The sequence below is a fragment of the Lepidochelys olivacea genome (genome assembly GCF_965140295.1).
Source record: "Lepidochelys olivacea isolate rLepOli2 genome assembly, chromosome: 7".
Classification (NCBI taxonomy): Eukaryota; Metazoa; Chordata; order Testudines; family Cheloniidae; genus Lepidochelys; species Lepidochelys olivacea.
Window position 1 is genome coordinate 50,378,915 of NC_140417.1, and position 20,676 is coordinate 50,399,590.

Here is a 20,676-nt window from a genome sequence, read left to right on the forward strand (position 1 = left end):
GGTTGGGATTTGGTTCTAAGACAGTGGCTGGGTTGCTAATATCGTCTAGGTTGACGTTAATCCAAAGACCAGGTCCAGTGTATGATTAGCTATGTGAGTTCAACCAGAGATGACCTATGAGAATCCTAAGGATGCAAGCAAGGAAATAGTTGTTGAAGTTTCACAAGATGATGAGTCAGATATTATTTCACCACTACTGCTGGCAAGGCCTTAGTCATCTGCTTTACAAGCCCTTTAGTCCTTGGAGGTCAGTAAATGAGCAAGAAAGAGACGATAGGTTTAGCTCTGTTTTCTATTGTTAGATGAATGAATTAGAACGACTTTACACAAGAATGGCCATGCTGGGTCAGATCAATGGTCCATCTAGCCCCGGGCTGCCCGAGCTCCCCCAGCCCCAGAGTGTCAGGTGGCTGGGCAGCACAGCTGCTGAGCTCCCAGCCCCGGGCGGCACAGTCCCAGCCCCGGGGGCCAGATGGGTGGTGTGGCCCCAGCCAGCCTGGGCCATGGAAAAGCAGCAACTGCAGGAGGGAGTCTGGGGGTGGAGTGTGGGTGGGGCCATGCCAGGCTGTTTGGGGAGGCTCAGCCTACCCCAGCCTATGATACCCACCGCCAATGTGTTCTCGGTTTAGTAACACTAACTGGTCCCATTAAACGTACAAGTCTTGGTTTTGTGATTAAAAAGTCAGCAAAGCATATTTCAAAAGGAAGTATACAGGGGGTACTAAGTAAGTTCCCTCTGATTCTAGAGGTATTACTGCAACAACTGATGTTTCTCATTTCAAGTGGAGGGAATGTTTCTGAAAACTTTACTCTTCCTAAAACTGGAAGGAACTTTTTAAGTACTACATGTAGTCTGGCAAGTAGAATATGGAAGAATACCATTGTGGCTGCTTCCTTACCAAAATATATATGCAACAAAGAGAAGAGCAAAGCAATCTGGGATTGCATAAAGATTTTCAGCGTGACAAGAAATCATGTGAATATTTATTTTGTATTTATTTGATTGGGGGAAAGGCCTCTTGCAGTTGTCAGAATGAGTGTTAAGTTTTAATAATGTAACCTCTTTATTTCGTCTGGTACAATCTGTAGCCTGCTTCTTTATTCAGAATTTTAAATTTAATGAGGAAAAAGAGATACTGTAGTATTTAATTTCCATGAAAGGATGAAGATTGCAAGAGGGAATTATTTACAACAGTGAACATGCTGTGGCTGTTATTACTCTGATTTCAGGAAAAGGAGCAGATTGCTGCTGGAGATATAAGAAAACACTTAACTAATTCTTTTTGTTAGTCTTCTAAAGAGAATACTCCAGTTTCAGGTGTGTGAAGTCCTGAATTTTGAAATGGGAATACTTGAGATTTAAAGAACACTAATAAACTCTTAAGGAGACAGTAGTTTCAAAAGAGGAGTAAGGGAAAGAAAAGATTTCATCTGATAATATGAAGCACTACATTTGAGGGGAAAAAAGTTCTAAAAGTCAATGTAAAGAAAAATTCAGTTTTACTATATTATTCCTCTGATGGAATGTGAAATTACGTCTACTGTAGGTTATTCCACTTCTACCTGGATAAACTTTATATTTGATTTTAGAGTTAAACTGAAACAATAGGAGGTTCTCACATTTAGATTTTTTGCTGCCTTTTTCTTATTAGGCCTCTACAGTAAGTTCTTCAAGGTATGTGCTAATCTTCTTGGTTAAGACTGTTTTTTTATGTATATATGTTTTGAACTTTAATGTAATTGGCAAACAAATCTTGGTGGTTTTAAGCCTTTTCAGTCTTTGATGCTGATTGGATCAGAACGTTGCATTTAAAGAGACACTCCTCAACATAAAAGTGAAATTTTGTACAGAAATGATGTACAGCAGCCTGGCCAGCTCCTATGCCAACTGCTCCTCACCCAGCATAGGTGATGTGTCTGGGGCAGGATGGTACGTGCCTGCACTCTGCCAGTTTTCCACTGGCATGTGGTCCCTTGGGAATCATAGCCAGGTTGGTGTAAAGTGAGAGCAGGTCTTTGGCTGCTGTAATTTATGATTTATGCTGGGGCAGCTTGAGAATCAAGGAGCCATAACCAGCTGTTTGACTGCCTTCCCACTCTCCTTTGTCAAGTGGATCTAGCAGAGTAGACAATCAGGACTATTATTTTTGAACTATCAGCATTTTGCTCTTTTACAGACTTCTGTTTTTCTATTTTCTCTTAGTACAAGGTGTTGCAAAAGTCAGTTGTGAGGAGATAGTTGGGTGAGTGTTGGCTATCAGCTCAGCAGGAATGACCAGGCCATTAGTGTTCCTGGAAACTGAAGCCAGTGCTGCATTGTGAATTCATCAGCTGATGTTGGAAAAGCGTTAAGCCCTCTCCTGGCAGTCTGCTGCGTACTTCTCATGTTTTCCATGAAACGTTGTGGTGATACCCCAAGATTCCTCTTAGAACACACAGAGTAGCCCAAGTATAGAGAGAAGGTTTAAAGTATGTGAAATTTACTTTGATCTCATCCTGCAAGGTACTGAGAGTCTTAAATTGCCACTGAGTTGAAGGATTGCTTCATTATGTCTCCGGTGGCCTTGGTATATGAAAGTTTGCCATTTTTGTCATGTATTGCATTTTCAGAATTGGCTGTAATCATCGAATCCTCTAAAACTTGGTTTACATACATGTTTTTTAATGATATTTCAGCACACCAAGAAGACCGGCTCAGTCGGATCTCCCTGTTGGAGAGAGATCAGCTTCCCCATCCCTTAAACAGTCTGCCCAGACCCATGAAAGCACAAGAGAGATGCTGAGCCATGGACATGCCAGCCAACAATCAGATGGACCTAGGAGGATGCTCCAGGTGGACGCCAGAATTCAGAGATCAGGACGATCTCCCTCTGTATCACCAGATCGAGGCAGCACCCCTACCTCACCTTATTCTGTCCCACAAATCGCACCCCTTCCAAGCAGCACTCTCTGTCCGATATGCAAGACAACAGAACTCACTTCCTCTCCTAATCAGCCAAACTTCAACACTTGTACACAGTGTCACAACAAGGTCTGCAACCAGTGTGGATTCAACCCCAACCCCCATCTCACTGAGGTAATTGCTTCATTTATTTCAGTTTTTCAGCCTGAAAATTTTGGCTCCAGAGGTAGCTAGTAAGATGGCTCTAACCCCAGATCACCTTTGGTGTTTTTAGGAATCATGGGAAACAGTCAAGTTGGTGTTCTGAGGAAACATTATGTGCTGCCAAATAGTTCAAATTTCAGGCTGTCTTGCATGCTCTGAGCCTTGAGGTTGCATCCTCATCTTCCAGGTTCATGACAGATTAACATCCTTGTTCTTTAACAGTGACGCTGTTGGCTAATCAGTGGATGGTTGTAGTGGTCTGAGGACTGTAGAGAAAGAATGGGAAGCGTTTATACGGGAAAAGCTTAGACCTTCATGGAGGTACAGTTTCCATCTAGATTCTTCTTCACCACCATCCAGGTCATGGATTTCCTGACTCAGGTTAGTTCCACTTGCATAGATAGGTGTGAAGGGCTATACCATATAGGGATATTCATGAGGTGGTGACCGGTGGCAGAACAAGTATTTGAATGCTGAATATTTCAGATTCTGAGTGATACAGGTGATAGTTTTTGGCTGTGAATGCCTGACAGAATTGGAAGCAGATATTTTCTTCTGACTAGGAGGGAGATAAGTGAGAATAATCATTTGCAAGTTAATGTCTACTTGTAAAGTGTTTCACCAAAGGTGTCTGATGTGGGCTGTGTAAAATTGTAAGCATGAGATTCCCGGGGGCAGATTTGGCAGTGTTTGAAATAGCTGAGTGATGCAATGCTGAGGACATGCTGGTGTGTGGGACTCCTTGAAACACCTGGTCAGTCTTATTTATCTATGACTTTAATTATGGGTACATGTAAATTTGTAGCTGAAAGAACAAGGTAAATGTACTTTTGTAGCTATTCAGGAGATACAGAATTGAGATTATTAGTATCTATAAAATTTTCCCAGGTAATAGAAAATAATAAAATCTTATGATTTAAGGTAAAATGTTCAAAAGTGCTTATGTGAGTTAGGAACCCAAATACCTTTGAAAGCTATGGGGAGTTGGGCTCCTAAGTCACATAAGTAATTTTGAAAATTGTCCCCATAATTTCAGTGATCAGCCAGTGATTCCTGTGGATTCCCACTTCACTAACAGAAATTTCAGTTTCTAAATGTTGTTGCGTCATATAAGGCCTCATTGCTTTCAATATTTCTTCTTTGGAAAAGGAGAGGTTAGGAGGTCTACTATCTCTTGCATAGAAAGTTATATGATACTTATGCCAGCTGCATGTTTCTTTATAGTAATTGGTTAGGCTCACAATAGAGGTCTTTCTACAGCATGGGGAAGTAGACAGATACCGGACGCAGTGTTGGTATGTAATACTCTTTTATAAATATAGAGAGAAGGGTAGCATAAAATCCCTCCTTGGCAGCTGTACTGAATCGCCTTACCTGTAAGGGGTTAAGTAGTTCAAATAACTTTGTTGGCACCTGTCAAGTTTCCTTCCCCACTCTGAACTCTAGGGTACAGATGTGGGGACCTGCATGAAAACCTCCTAAGCTTACTTTTACCAGCTTAGGTTAAAACTTCCCCAAGGTACAAACTATTTTACCTTTTGCCTTTGGACATTTATCGCTGCCACCACCAAAAGTCTAACAGGTGAATTGGGAAAGAGCTCGTTTGGAAATGTCTCTTCCCCCCAAAATACTCCCAAACCTTACACTTCCTTTCCTGGGGAAGGTTTGATAAAAATCCTCACCAATTTGCATAGGTGAACACAGACCCAAACCTTTGGATCTTAAGAACAAAGAAAAAGCAATCAGGTTCTTAAAAGAAGAATTTTAATTAAAGAAAAGATAAAAGAATCACCTCTGTAAAATTAGGATGGTAAATACCTTACAGGGTAATCAGATTCAAAACATAGAGAATCCCTCTAGGCAAAACCTTAAGTTACAAAAAGACACAAAACCAGGAATCTATATCCCATTCAGTACAGCTTATTTTCTCAGCCATTTAAAGAAATCAGAATCTAATGCATATCTCGCTAGATTACTTACTAAGTTCTAAGACTCCATTCCTGTTCTGTCCCCGGTAAAAGCATCACACAGACAGAGCCTTTGTTTCTCTCCCCCCCGCCCCCAGCTTTTGAAAGTATCTTGTCTCCTCATTGATCATTTTGGTCAGGTGCCAGCGAGGTTATCCAAGCTTCTTAACCCTTTACAGGTGAAAGGGTTTTTCCTCTGGCCAGGAGGGATTTTAAAGGTGTTTACCCTTCCCTTTATATTTATGACACGCCTCCCCAAATCACAGATAGGGTGAAACGCTGGCTGTGATTTCTTCCTGGAGCTCTTGGAGAAAACAGAGTTAATAAGACACATGCATCTCTAAATATACTACCAAGTATATAAAGACTAACAATATTTTCCACATCTCAAGGATGATTTTAACCAGTTGATTCCGGGAAGCTTTCACGGGAGAGAGCATCAGCTACTTTGTTAGAAGCTCCTGAGATGTGTTGGATGTCGAAATCAAAATCTTGGAGAGCTAATCTCCACCGAAGAAGTTTTTTGTTATTTCCCGTGGCGGTATGAAGCCACTGTATGCAGCATGGTTGGTTTGCAGGTGGAAACGCCGTCCCCAAACATGTGGGCGTAGCTTTTCCAGAGCGTAGACAATGGCGTAACATTCTTTTTCGCTGACTGACCTGTTGCTTTCCCTCTCAGACAGCTTCTTGCTGAGAAACACTACAGGGCGGAATTCTTGATCCGGTCCTTCCTGCATTAAAACTGCTCCCACACCAGCTCGGACGCATCTGTGGTTACTAGGAACGGTTTGTCAAAGTCTGGGGCCCTTAGCACAGGGTCAGACATGAGTGTCGCTTTAAGCTGGTTAAAGGTCTTCTGACACACTTCGGTCCACTGAATGGCATTTGGCTGTTTCTTTTTGGTTAGGTCTGTCAGTGGGGCGGCAATTTGGCTGTATTGCAGTACAAATCACCTGTAATATTCAGCCAAGCCTAAGAAGGATTGGACCTGTTTCTTTGACTTTGGGACAGGCCACTTTTGGATAGCATCCACTTTGGCCTGTAGGGGGTTGATAGTTCCTTGACCCACCTGGTGTCCAAGGTAAATCACTCTGTTTAGGTCTATTTGACACTTTTAAGCCCTAACCGTTAGTCCTGCCTCCCTTATGCGCTCGAAGACTTTTTGTAGATGTTCCAGGTGTTCTGCCCAAGAATCCGAAAATATGGCCACATCCTCAAGGTAGAAAGAAAAGGAGTACTTGTGGCACCTTAGAGACTAACCAATTTATTAGAGCATAAGCTTTCGTGAGCTACAGCTCACTTCATCAGATGCATATCACATCAGATGCAGATCACAGCCGTATGGAGTGGAAATCTATCAACTGCAGGCAGTTTCCACAATATGCATCTGATGAAGTGAGCTGTAGCTCACGAAAGCTTATGCTCTAATAAATTGGTTAGTCTCTAAGGTGCCACAAGTACTCCTTTTCTTTTTGCGAATACAGACTAACACGGCTGTTACTCTGAATCCTCAAGGTAGGCGACTGCATATTCTCCTAATCCCGTTAGGAGACCATCTACAAGTCTTTGGAAGGTGGTGGGTGCATTCCGCAGCCCAAAAGGGAGTACATTAAATTCATTCAGCCCGAGATGGGTGGAGAAGGCTGACCTTTCCTTGGCAGATTCATCCAGCGGTACCTGCCAGTATCCCTTGTTTAAGTCCAAGGTAGAGATGAACTGGGCCTGTCCCAGTTTCTCTAATAGTTCATCTGTGCATGGCATTGGATAGTTGTCTGGGCGAGTTACAGCATTTAGGTTATGGTAGTCCATGCAAAAACGTATTTCCCCATCTGGTTTGGGAACTAGAACCACTGGAGATGCGCATGCACTGCCAGAGGGGCGGATTACACCCATCTGTAGCATATCCTGGATCTCCCGTTCTATAGCAGTTTTAGCTTGAGGAGACACCCGGTAAGGTTGGACTTTAATTGGGTGAGCATTACCTGTGTCAATGGAGTGGTATGTCTGTTCAGTCAGTCATGGGGTGGCTGAGAACATCAGCACGTAGCTAGGGCACAGCTCCTTGATCTGCAGTTGCTGCATAGGCCCAAGGGTCATGGAGAGGTTCACCTCTTCCACGCCACCAGCACTTTTCCCTTCATAGTAGACACCTTCAGGCCACTCGGCGTCGTCTCCTCCCTGGGCTGTAAACTGAAAAACCTTTAATTCTCTGGAATAAAAGGGCTTTAGAGAATTAATATGGTACACCTTAGGCTTTCAGTTGGAGGTGGGGAACGCTATGAGATAATTAACAGCTCCCAGGAGCTCTTGGACCGTGACTGGCCCTTCCCATGACTCTTCCATTTTATGGGCCTGGAGTGCCTTCAAGACCATGACCTGGTCCCCTACTTTGAAGGAACGCTCTCTGGCATGTTTATCATACCAGGCTTTTTGCTCTTTTTGAGCATCCTGTACGTTTTCTTTTGCAAGGGCTAGAGAGGTTCGGAGGGTGTTTTGTAGGTTGATTACAAAGTCCAGAATGTTAGCTCCTGGAGAAGGTGTAAATCCCTCCCATTGCTGCTTCACCAACTGTAATGGCCCCTTAAGCTCGCGGCCATATACAAGTTCAAATGGTGAAAACCATAAACTGGGATGTGGTACAGCTCTGTAGGCAAAGAGCAACTGCTGCAACACTAGGTCCCAATCATTGGAGTGCTCATTTACGAATTTATGTATCGTGGCCCCCAAAGTTCCATTAAACTTCTCCACCAGGCCATTTGTTTGTTGGTGATAAGGAGTGGCAACCAAGTGATTTTTACCCCATGAGCTTCCCAAAGGCTTACCATAGTTCCTGCCAGGAAATTAGTTCCTGCATCTGTGAGGATGTCGGAGGGCCAACCTACCCTGGCAAAAATGTCTGCTAGTGCCTGGCACACACTTTTAGCCCTGGTGTTGCTCAGAGCTACTGCTTCTGGCCATCAGGTGGCAAAATCCATGAAAGTCAGTTTGTACTGCTTGCCTCTGTGTGTCTTTTTCAGAAAAGGACCCAGAATATCCACAGCTACTCACTGAAATGGAACTTCAATGATGGGGAGTGGCTGGAGAGGGGCTTTGACCTGGTCTTGGGGTTTTCCCACTCTATGGCATACCTCACAAGACCGGACATAGGTAGAAACATCCTTGCCCATTCCCTCCCAGTGGAATGACCTCCCCAAACGGTCTTTGGTCCTGTTCGCCCCAGCATGGCCACTAGAATGATCGTGGGCTAAGCTCAAGAGCTTGGCCCGATGCTTAATTGGAACTACCAACTATTTCTGAGGATGCCAGTCTTCCTGGTGTCTACCAGAAAGAGTTTCCTTGTATAAAAGTCCTCTTTCTACAACCAATCTGGATTGATTAGAAGAGCTGAGAGGCGGTGGGTTGCTCCGTGCCACTGTCCAAGCTCTCTGGAGGCTTTCATCTGCTTCCTATTCGGTCTGGAACTGTTCCCTTGATGCTGGAGACATTAGTTCGTCATTGGATTGTGGACTTACCCTTGGTCCCTCTGGAAGCGATGTAGGGGATGGGTCTGTTTCCGTTGACTGTGAACCGCTCTTCACTGGTGCACTATGTTGGGATTCAGGCTCCAGATGAGCTGGTGTGGGGTTATCGGCTGCTGCTGATTCAGGTTTGGTGGGGCCCTCTGGTGTTGGGGTTGCAAGTACTGGGTTCAGTGCTGGCAATGGGTCTGATGCTAGTTGTTCCGCCGGTTCCGGTTCTGGGACTGGCTCTGTCTGGGTCTCTGGGACTGGATCCACTACTGCTGTTGCAGACATTGGCCTCGGGTCCGGGTCCCTCACCTCTGACCGGGTCCTGGTAGAAGTTTCTGGAACAGAGCCAGGTGTGATAGCTGGTTTAGCCTGGCTGCGGGTGACCATTCCCACCCTCTTGGCTAGCTTCATACGATTCGCCAAGTCTTCTCCCAACAGCATGGGGATGGGATAATCATCATGGACTGCAAAAGTCCATGTTCCTAAGCAGCCCTTGTACTGGACAGGCAACTTCGCTATAGGCAAATTGAAAGAGTTGGACTTGAAGGGTTGAATTGTCACTTGGATCTCTGGGTTGATTAAATTGGGGTCCACTAAGGAAGCATGGATAGCCGACACTTGTGCCCCTCCATGCAGTGACCTTGTTCCCGCCCACAGTCACAGTTTCCCTCCGCTCCGAGGGTATCTGGGAGGTATCTGGGCCTGCGGACCTCTGGTGTGATTCCGGTGCAATGAACTGTAATCTGTTGGGGTTCTTGGGGCAGTTGGCCTTTACATGCCCCAGCTCGTTACATTTAAAACATTGTCCAGCTGACGGGTCACTGAGGCGAGGTGGGTTGCTGGAGAACGGTGTGGCGGGACGATAAGGTATCTGGAGGGTTCCTTGGAGGGTAGTTGGGGCCTTGGGCTGCACCCAGTAGTAGGGTGCGGTCTGGGGTTGTCCCTTCTGGTATCTGCTCCAACTGCGACCAGTTTTTTTCTTTTCTGCCACCTCCACCCATTTGGCTCCAATCTCCCCCACCTCGATTACAGTTTTGGGCTTCCCATCTAGGATGTATCTTTCTATTTCCTCAGGAACACCCTTTAAGAACTGCTCTATTTGCATTAGGAAGGGCAAATCCTCTGGAGATTTAATGCTTACTCCTGATATCCAGGCATCCCAATGTTTCACAATGTGGTAGGCATGTCGGGTAAATGACACGTCTGGTTTCCACCTTAGGGCTCTGAACCACCGACAGGAATGCTTGGGTGTTAGCCCCATTCTGACTCTCACCTTGGTTTTAAACAGTTCATCCCGGTTCATTTGTTCCTTAGGCATTTCAGCCGCCACCTCAGCTAAGGGTCCACTGAGCTGCGGCCTCAGCTCTACCATGTATTGGTCTGTACAGATGCTGTACCCAAGGCAGGCTCTTTCGAAGTTTTCTAAGAAGGCCTCAGTATCAGTGCCTGCTTTGTAGGTGGGGAACTTTCTGGGATGGGAAGTGGTACCTGGAGAAGGATTGCTAGGGTTTGTTGGTATATTCTGTTGAGCCTTTGCCTTCTCCATCTCCAGTGCATGCTTTCTTTCTTTTTCCTTCTCCTCCAGTTCTTTGGCCCTTGCCTCCGTAGCTCTCCTGTGGGCAGCCTTTTGGTTTTTTTCTGCCTCCATAGCTCTCCTGTGGGCAGCCTCTTGGTTTTTTTCTGCCTCTTTCACTGCCTCCAGTCTGGCTAACTCCAATTTGTGTTGTGCCTTGGTTTCTGTCATCTTTGCCTCTCTGTTTTTAACTAACCCGAGAGTTAGAAATAAAACAAACAAAGAAACAAAAAACTTGGCTTGCAAAATTTTGCTGTGCTGTAATATGATACCTATATTCTCTGATAGTGATTGTCAGCCTACAGAAAAATCCTAAAAAAAACCCAAAAAACAAACCAAAACAAACCAAAACAAACAAAAAACCCTAACACCTTTGTCTCCAGGCAAATGGGCAGAAAACCCCTCTAGTTGCTCTTCGGTAAAAAGCAACTTCAGGTCTGTGAAGACTTGTGAATTTCCCTGCAGGAGGTTAACTACGCTGCCTTTAGGTAGAGAAAACTCCAGTTCACAAAAGACAATTCCCTTTTGTCTCTGCTCTGGCACCCAAGCAGAGAAAAAAACCCTCTAACTGCTTTCAGCTTAAAACCTGCTTTCACTGCATATCCCCTGTGAACGCCAGTTTCCCCATTTCTCCTCGGCTTAATCTCTTGCAGTATAGCCTGAGCTCTAGTAACTATAGCAACTCTCAAAGGCTCCTTTGCCGCTGTCTTGTCCAAGGCATCAGCCTTATCATTCCAAAATTTCTTGCTCTCCTCTCGCTTTTGATGGCCTCTTCTAACACATCATATCTTTGGTTTCCCTATATTCCTTTTTAACCAATAATAAATTTTGCTTCCAGTCCTCCTTTTGGACTAGACTTTTTTTCCTTTAGCTGTTTCCCAATTATTTCTTTTCCAAGTCCTAATCCAATACAACAACCCTTGTACTGTAAAATCTGAATCCATATACACGTTCAAGTCAATCCACTGTCCAATTCTTCTCTTCTAACAAATCACTAAGGGCAAGGGTGGATTTGATTTAAATCAAATTGATTTAAATCACTAGTGAGGAAGACTTGATTTAATCATGGATTTTTACATAAAAGTGCATTCTTGTTGGTTGTTATAACCTTTATGCATATTCTTCACAACTCAGAGATAGATGTAGGTTTCATTTTTAGAAGGTACACACTATACATTTTTAAAGTGATTTATTTTGAAAACTTTCCAGATTATTTGTACAGCTATATCAGAAAACAAATGATTTTTCGTAATTTCATTTACCAAAGGCAATTGAAGCAGATAGTTCACCTCCCAGTGATTTCATAAATATCTCCAATTCAACAGATTCATCATTAATATTTGGAAAATTTTCTTGCCATGTTGTTTTAGGAGGAGAACATCAAGAGACAAACATTTAAATTGTTTTATTTAACGAAAACAACGTTATGTATTCTGGATTTTTTTCTTCAACAGCAAACTTGTAATATTTTAACAAACAAAGTATATGAATTTTTTATTTTAGTTGAACATTCTAGTTTTTTAAAATCACGTTTTGTTTTTGTTAAAATTGTTTAAAATAGTTAAATGAAATATTTAAAAAAAATCAACTATTTCAGCCAGGTCAACATGAGAAACATAAAATATTGGCTTCTGCAGCTAACTCAGTCATCTTCACCTTCATTGTCCTGTTTGTTCATAATCTGGAAGAGGAAAAATAAGCTTTCCTGCTTTTTCGGGTCCCAAATGATTTCTCAATTTGGAATGAATTAGTCCAAAGGAAGAAAATATTCTTTCTACTGCGGCAGAAGAAGCTACTGCTGTTAAAAGTGAGAGCATCACTTCAGTAGTCTCTGAACCCAAGTGCTTAACTGACATCCACCAGTTCGCTGGTGTGACTTTCTATAAATCATCATCAGCAAACATATTTCTTAAATGGTTCACCTTTAGCTGTGAAGTTTATTATTGTTGGCATTATGGAGGGATGATTGCTGGATGTCCATGTCATAGCCAACTCCTCTTCTTCAGCAGTTGAGGTTTGACCCTGGTACTGAGTATTGAGAATATTTGCAAGAAAATGAGCTGAAGATAGTGCTTATCCCATTTGTTTTGGGGGTTTTTTTGTTTTTTTTTTTAGTGCTTGTAATTTTAACTGTTGTTGCATATTTCTCTTTAAGATCTTACTCACTTCCTTCCAAATTTCAACAGTGTCAGCAATAAAACAGCTATTTCCCTGCATTTTGTTCAAGGCTATAGAAAAAGGCTTCAGGGTACTCAGATTGTGTTCAACATTTCTCTTAAGCCCAATGTTGAGAACTTTGGCTGTGAGCGGGTGGAGCAGGTCCTCAAGGAATCCATTTTGAAGCACTTGGAGGAGAGGAAGGTGATTAGGAACAGTCAACATGGATTCACCAAGGGAAAGTCATGCCTGACCAACCTGATTGCCTTCTATGATGAGATAACTGGCTCTGTGGATATGGGGAAAGTGGTGTGTCATAAATATAAAGCCAAGGATAACAACCTTTATGTATGCAGTAACATAAAATCCCTCCTGGTCAGAGGTACAGAATCACTTTACCTGTAAGGGGTTAAGAAGCTCAAATTACCTGGTAGGCACCTGACCAAAAGGACCAATAAGGAAAGAACATACTTTCAAATCTGGGGGGGAGGTTTTGTTTCTTTTCTCTTTGTTTGTTCCCTTTCTGGATAGAGAGAGAGATGAAGCAGGTAAGGCATCTTCTGAAAACATACCTGAAATTATAGTTAAATTGCAGAAATTGTAAGTAAAGGCAATGAAATGCATTAGATTATCTTTTGTTTTAGCTTGTGAATTTTCCCTGTGCTAAGAGGGAGTTTTATTCCTGATTTTTGTAATTTTGAAACTGAGCCTAGAGGAGAATCCTCTGTGTTTCAGATCTTTTTATTACCCTGTAAAGTTACCTTCCATCCTGATTTTTGCAGGTGTGATTCTTTTACTTTTTTTTCTTTTTTTGGGGAGTGGGGGGTAATAAAATTCTTCTTTTAAGAACCTGATTGATTTTTAGTGTCCTAAAACCCAAGGGGTTTGGTCTGTGCTCACATTGTACCAATTGGTTAGTATATTATTCTCAAGCCTCCCCAGGAAAGGGGGTGAAGGGACTTGGGGGAGTATTTTGGGGAAATAGGGACTCCAAGTGGCCCTTTTCCTGAATTCGGGTCTAAATCACTTGGTGGTGGCAGCAATACCGTCCAAGGACAAGGAAAAGATTTGTGCCTTGAGGAAGTTTTAACCTAAGCTAGTAGAAATAAGCTTAGGGGGTCTTTCATGCTGATCTTCATATCTGTACCCCAGAGTTCAGAGTGGGGAGGAAACCCTGACACGGTGGATTTGATATATCTTCACTTTAGCAAAGCTTGTGATATGGTCTTCCACAGTCTTCTTGCCAGCAAATTAAAAAAGTATGGATTCGATGAATGGACTATAAGGTGGATAGAAAGCTGGCTAGATTGTCGGGCTCAACGGGTAGTGATTAACAGCTCCATGTCTAGTTGGCAGCCAGTATTAAGCGGAGTGCCCCAGGGGTCGTTCCTGGGGCTGGTTTTTTTCAACATCTTTATCCATGATCTGGATTATGTGATTAATTGCACCCTCAGCAGATTCACAGATGACACTAAACTGGGGGGAGAGGTAGATATGCTGGAGGGTAGGGATAGGGTCCAAAGTGACCTAGACAAATTGGAGGTTTGGGCCAAAAGAAATCTGATGAGGTTCAACAAGGAGAAGTGCAGAGTCCTGCACTTAAGAAGGAAGAATCCCATGTACTGCTGGGGGCCGACTGGCTAAGCAAGCAGTTCTGCAGAAAAGGACCTGGGGATTACAGTGGACGAGAAGCTGGGTATGAGTCAGCAGTGTGCCCTCGTTGCCAAGAAGGTCAATGGCATATTGGGCTGTATTAGTAGGAGCATTGCCAGCAGATCGAGGGAAGTGGTTATTCCCCTCTATTCAGCACACCTGGAGTATTGTGTCCAGATTTGGTCCACCCACTCTCTTTTTACAGACCCAGTTTGGGAATATTTTAATGAAGTTCCTTTTTACTGCCATTATGGGTTTCCCCTTCTAGCGAGAGAATGGTATGGTAGATCTCAAATCAATGAAGGCTACACTCAGAAAGACCTCAAGACTTCTTTCAGAGTAGTAGCCGTGTTAGTCTGTAACCACCAAAAAGAACAGGAGTACTTGTGGCACCTTAGTCTCTAACAAATTTATTAGAGCATAAGGTGTCATGGGCTACACCCCATTTCATCGGATACATAGAATGGAACATACAGTAAGAAGATATATATACACAGCCAGAGAAGGTGGAAGTTGCCATACAAACTGTGAGAGGCTAATTAGTTAAAATGAGCTATTATCAGCAGGAGAAAAAAACTTTTGTAGTGATAATCAAGATGGCCCATTTAGACAGTTGACAAGAAGGTGTGAGGATACTTAACTTAGGGACATAGATTCGATATGTGTAATAACCCAGCCACTCCTGTCTCTATTCAAACCCAAGTTAATGGTGTCTAGTTTGCATATTAATTAAAGCTCAGCAGTTCCTCGTTGGAGTCTGTTTTTGAAGCTTTTCTGTTGCAAAATTGCCATCCTTAAATCTTTTACTGAGTGGCCAGAGAGGTTGAAGTGTTCTCCTACTGGTTTTTGAATGTTATGATTCCTGATGTCAGATTTGTGTCCATTTATTCCTTTGCGTAGAGACTGTCTGGTTTGGCCAAAGTACATGGCAGAGGGGCATTGCTGGCACATGATGGCATATATCACATTGGTAGATGTGCAGGTGAACGAGCCCCTGATGGTGTGGCTAATGTGATTAGGTCCTATGATGGTGTCACTTGAATAAAACTTCTCCAGCGCATCATTAAAGATTTTACAACCTATCCTGAAAAATGATCCCTTACTCACAGATCTTGGGAGACAGACCAGTCCTCGCTTACAGACAGCCCCCCAACCCGAAACAAATACCCTCCAGCAACCACACACCACACAACAAAAACACTAACCCAGAAACCTATCCTTGCAACAAAGCCCGATGCCAACTCTGTCTATTACAGAGAACCATTTAAGGATCCCTTTTATCCTTGCCATCACGTGACGCAAATCTGCTACTATTGGTGCCATAAGAAGAGGATTACTAGTGGCACCTTAGAGACTAACCAATTTATTTGAGCATAAGCTTTCGTGAGCTACAGCTCACTTCATCGAATGCAAGCTGTAGCTCACGAAAGCTTATGCTCAAATAAATTGGTTAGTCTCTAAGGTGCCACTAGTACTCCTTTTCTTTTTGCGAATACAGACTAACACGGCTGCTACTCTGAAACCTATTGGTGCCATAGGGGAAGTGGCTTTGTTAATTTGTCTAAAATCCACTGTCAATCAATTTGGTATAGGGTCCCTCTCCAGTCTCCTGAGGCCTTTAATATGGGCCAAACTGGGCTGTTGTATTCCAGATTTCCCTTTTCAATTACTCCCTGTTGTTCTAATGATTCAATTATCTTTCCAATACCTGCCTCCTGTATGTGGGTATTTACACTGTTTCTGTGGTGGTACTTTATCACCCAGAATTTTAACACATGCCTCAATTCCACCACATTCTGGTTTATTTTTAAGCCATACATCAGGGAACTCTTTTACTCACATATCCTGCTGATCTAGATTAATTTCCTCTACTGCTTTTGCAGTGCACATTCTCTGAATGTGTCCCGCTGTCAGAGCACCCTCCATCCAGCTGGACATATGCCATAAGATTCCATTGGTTAAGTCCAAAACCAGCCAATTCTCCTTTAGAAAAGGAGTCTCTAGAATTACTGGATTGGCCATTTGATCTATCTGCAGCATTTGTTCTCTACAAAAAAAATCCCCAGCCCCCATTCTGGGTATAGTTATTTTCACTGAATAATACATTTTCCCCATCACTCCTTCCCCAGTAAAGGACACTGCTGCAATGATCTCAAATACATACTGAGTCAAGTCACAATTTCTATTTACAATATTTACACCAGCCCCACTATCCAGTAGAACATCTTTGGGTCCATTATCTCCCACAATGACAGTCGTCCTAGGTCTCCTATTTGAGTCCCACCTTAATCTGATCATCATCTCCCACTCCTGGGGACCAATTTCCAGTGGGAGCAACCTGTCACCGGGGCCTCCCTATGGAGCAAGTTTCTTAAAGCCTTCAGTTTGCACGGCTGCAGTTCCTCTCTGCTCTTTAAAAACTTGCTCTTCTCTCATTTGCATTTCTTTGATAAATTCATCAGTGGGTTTCCCATCCCATTTGTCCATATCTACTCCCCTCAACTTTAAATACTTCCAAGCAATGTTTCACATAACATCACCTCCCTTTTGAGGCTCACTCCGACCATGTCACCCTCTACCTCCCTGGAGTGGGGCAGACTGTCCTCTGCCTCAGCCTCCTGATCTATACGTGCTTTCATTTGAATAAGTCACTGCCTCAACAAATGGCACTCTGGATTTTGTGCCATCTACCTGGCTTCCCCCTTTCATCATCCGTTGGCATACTATCCAATGATCCAACACATCCAAAATGGTCAATCCCTCCATTTGGGCCTGGTGCTCCAAACTAGTAGACATTGCTAATAAATTCATGTCCAACCCTTCAAACACATAGATCCAAAATTCCCTTTGATTCAAATCTACTGCCATCAAAGAATTGGGTTTAATATGATTTTTGGCCTCTGCCTCAGCGTTAGTTATTGGTAATATTTTCCCTACCAATAACCCCAATGCAGTCCTCCTCAAGAAGTAATGTCTGGGTGAATCTTCTGGCTTCACACAGTCTGCGCTGGATAACGCCTTCATAGGTCTCTGGCCTATCTCTTTTCCTAACACGATAAACTGCGGCACCTCTTGGTGAGCTGTTGGTTCTTTTGCTCGATCTACCGCTTGCCTGGTCTTTCCAATAGTGGCTGCCATAATCAGCCTAAAAGACTCACTCATATTTAAGTTCTTTGTTCCTGCCAACTCTGCCCAGTGTACTAACCATGTGTCTAGATTCTTTGTATTTACTGGGCGCAATGACTTTGCCATAGAATCATAGAATATCAGGGTTGGAAGGGACCTCAGGAGGTCATCTAGTCCAACCCCCTGCTCAAAGCAGGACCAATCCGTAATTTTTTGCCCCATATCCCTAAATGGCCCCCTCAAGGATTGAACTCACAACCCTGGGTTTAGCAGGCCAATGCTCAAACCACTGAGCTATCCCTCCCCCCCATTTGCTTGTGAACTGTGAGGGCTGCTCTCATCTTGGTATTCGTGCGCTTCAGGGCGGGGAAAGCAAGTGACAAAGTTCCATGAAAGTGCACTTACGCATGCGAAAGTTTCGCACTCACTGGGAATCGTTCCAGACGTGCAACACTATGCAGTCCCACCAGTCCGTGCTTGTTTCCCGGGCCCAGGATCGGTGTTGCATGGCATGAACCTGCCCCATTACCACCACAATGTCCAAATTGCCGGGGCCCATACTTTGAGAGAAGTCTGTGTGCGTGTCCTCATCACTCTAGTCACCGCGCTGCCACTGCCTCCTCACCTGCTTTTGCGTATACTGCATGATAATGTGCGTGGTGTTTACAACACTCATAACTGCCGTGGTGATCTGAGCGGGCTCCATGCTTGCTGTGGTATGGCATCTGCAGGAGAGCAGAGCGGCAATGGACGCGGCGGGTGGATGAAGCTGTTGACATCAATATGGCGCCCGCACAGAAAAAGGCATGAAACTATTGTCAGCCATTGCTTTCACGGAGGGAGGGAGTGGGGAGCAAGGGGTAGGCTGGCAGCAGTCGGTTCAGTATGACTGCTAGCCATAGTCATCTCCTGGGTGCTCACAAGCAGACGGTGCAGAACGACTGTGGCCGTCATCGTTTCTAGGCAGACTGAATCTCCATGAGATGAAACTTAAGAAGAGAATGACCTGGAGTCACTCTCATGTCTGCCCAGGTGCCCCTGACCGACCTCCCTGAGGTCGGCCAAGAGCACACAGGAGATGACGATGATGATGACAACGACTGCTACCTGTCGTACTGCACCATCTGCTGCCACAAGGCAATGAGCTGCTGCTGTGTGGCAATGCAGTACCACGTCTGCCAGCACCGGGGACACGTACGGTGAGCTGAGTGGGCTCCATGCTTGCTGTGGTATGGAGTCTGCTCAGGTAACCCAGGAAAAAAGGCACGAAACGATTGTCTGCCATTGCTTTTACGGGGGGGCGGTGACAACATGTACCCAGAGCCGCCCGCGACAATGTTTTTGCCCCATCAGGCATTGGGATCTCAACCCAGAATTCCAATGGGCGGCGGGAACTGTGGGATAGTTACTCACAATGCAACGCTCCGGAAGTAGACGCTAGTCTCGGTACTGTGGACACACTCCGCCGACTTAATGGTCTTAAGTGGGGACACACACAATCGACTTTTTGGGTGTCTGGGTGAGGAGGCTATGGAACTTGGGGAGAAGGGTGGTTGATTACAAAGGGGCTGCAGTGGCGGTCTGTGCCTTTCCTGCACTTCACCCATAGGCCGGAGCATATCAGTTTGAGTGAGGGAGGTAACCTAGTGACAGAGGATGTGGAAAAAGCTAATGTACTCAATGCTTTTTTTGCCTCTGTCTTCAAGAACAAGGTCAGCTCCCAGACTACTGCACTGGGCAGCACAGCATGGGGAGGAGGTGACCAGCCCTCTGTGGAGAAAGTGGTTCGGGACTATTTAGAAAAGCTGGACAAGCACGAGTCCATGGGGCCAGATGTGAATATGCCATGGGGAGTTGGCGGATGTGATTGCAGAGCCATTGGCCATTATCTTTGAAAACTCATGGCAATTGGGGGAGGCCCTGGACGACTGGAAAAAGGCTAATGTAGAGCCCATCTTTAAAAAAGGGAAGAAGGAGGATCCTGGGAACTACAGGCCAGTCAGCCTCACCTCAGTCCCTGGAAAAATCATGGAGCAGGTCCTCAAGGAATCAATTCTGAAGCACTTAGAGGAGAGGGAAGCGATCAGGAACAGTCAGCATGGATTCACCAAGGGCAAGTCATGCCTGACTAATCTAATTGCCTTCTATGATGATATAACTCGCTCTGTGGATGAGGGGAAAGCAGTGGACATGTGATTCCTTGACTTTAGCAAAGCTTTTGACACTGTCTCCCACAGTATTCTTGCCAGCAAGTTAAAGAAGTATGCGCTGGATGAATGGACGATAAGGTGGATAGAAAGCTGGCTAGATCGTCAGGCTCAACGGGTAGTGATTCATGGGTCCATGTCTAGTTGGCTGGCGATATCAAGCTTCCTGGACACTACGGTGCTAATAAGCAATGGTCACATAAACACCACCCTATACCAGAAACCTACTGACCGCTATGCCTACCTACATGCCTCCAGCTTTCATCCAGACCACACCACACGATCCATTGTCTACAGCCAAGCTCTATGATACAACTGCATTTGCTCCAACCCGTCAGACAGAGACAAACACCTACAAGATCTCTATCAAGCCGTCTTACAACTACAATGCCCACCTGCTGAAGTGAAGAAACAGATTAACAGAGCCAGAAGAGTACCCAGAAGTTACCCACTACAGGATAGGCCCAACAAAGAAAATAACAGAACACCACTAGCCATCCCCTTCAGCCCCCAACTAAAACCTCTCCAATGCATCATCAAGGATCTACAACCTATCCTGAAGGACGACCCATCACTCTCACTGATCTTGGGAGACAGGCCAGTCCTTGCTTACAGACAGCCCCCCAACCTGAAGCAAATACTCACCAGCAACCACACATCACACAACAGAACCACTAACCTAGGAACCTATCCTTGCAACAAAGCCCGTTGCCAACTGTGCCCACATATCTATTCAGGGGACACCATCATAGGGCCTAATCACATCAGCCACACTATCAGAGGCTCGTTCACCTGCACATCTACTAATGTGATATATGCCATCATGTGCCAGCAATGCCCTTCTGCCATGTGCATTGTCCAAACTTAACAGTCTCTACATAAAAGAATAAACGGACACAAATCAGACGTCAAGAATTATAACGTTCAAAAACCAAAGAGATTGAAGTGTTCTCCGACTGGTCACTTGATTACAGACCTAAAAGTGGCAATTCTTCAACAAAAAAACTTCAAAAACAGACTCCAACGAGAGACTGCTAAATTAGAATTAATTTGCAAACTGGATACAATTAACTTAGGCTTGAATAGAGACTGGGAGTGAATGTGTCATTACACAAAGTAAAACTATTTCCCCATGTTTATTTCCGCCCCTACTGTTCCTCAGACATTCTTGTCAACTGCTGGAAATGGCCCACCTTGATTATCACTACAAAAGGTTTTTCCCCCCCGCTCTCCTGCTTTTCACTCTGGGTTAGGGGTGGGTGAACACTTTATTCAATGAATATGCCTCTTGTTTTCTTCAGGAGTCTGTGAATAGACTGATTTTTACAGATTTGTTCATTATTTACAGATATTTGATAATTGGATGACTCAATCATAT

At 44.2% G+C, this 20,676-nt stretch overlaps 1 protein-coding gene across 1 annotated transcript in view; it reads left to right on the forward strand.

The window, feature by feature from the left end:
- The window catches only part of BSN (bassoon presynaptic cytomatrix protein), a 464,875-nt gene that overhangs the window by 12,065 nt on the left and 432,134 nt on the right, over positions 1–20,676 (forward strand). The window contains exon 2 of the mRNA XM_084633753.1: positions 2,677–3,076. Coding sequence (XP_084489879.1) covers positions 2,677–3,076 — 400 coding nt within the window. The remainder of the gene's footprint in view (positions 1–2,676; positions 3,077–20,676) is intronic.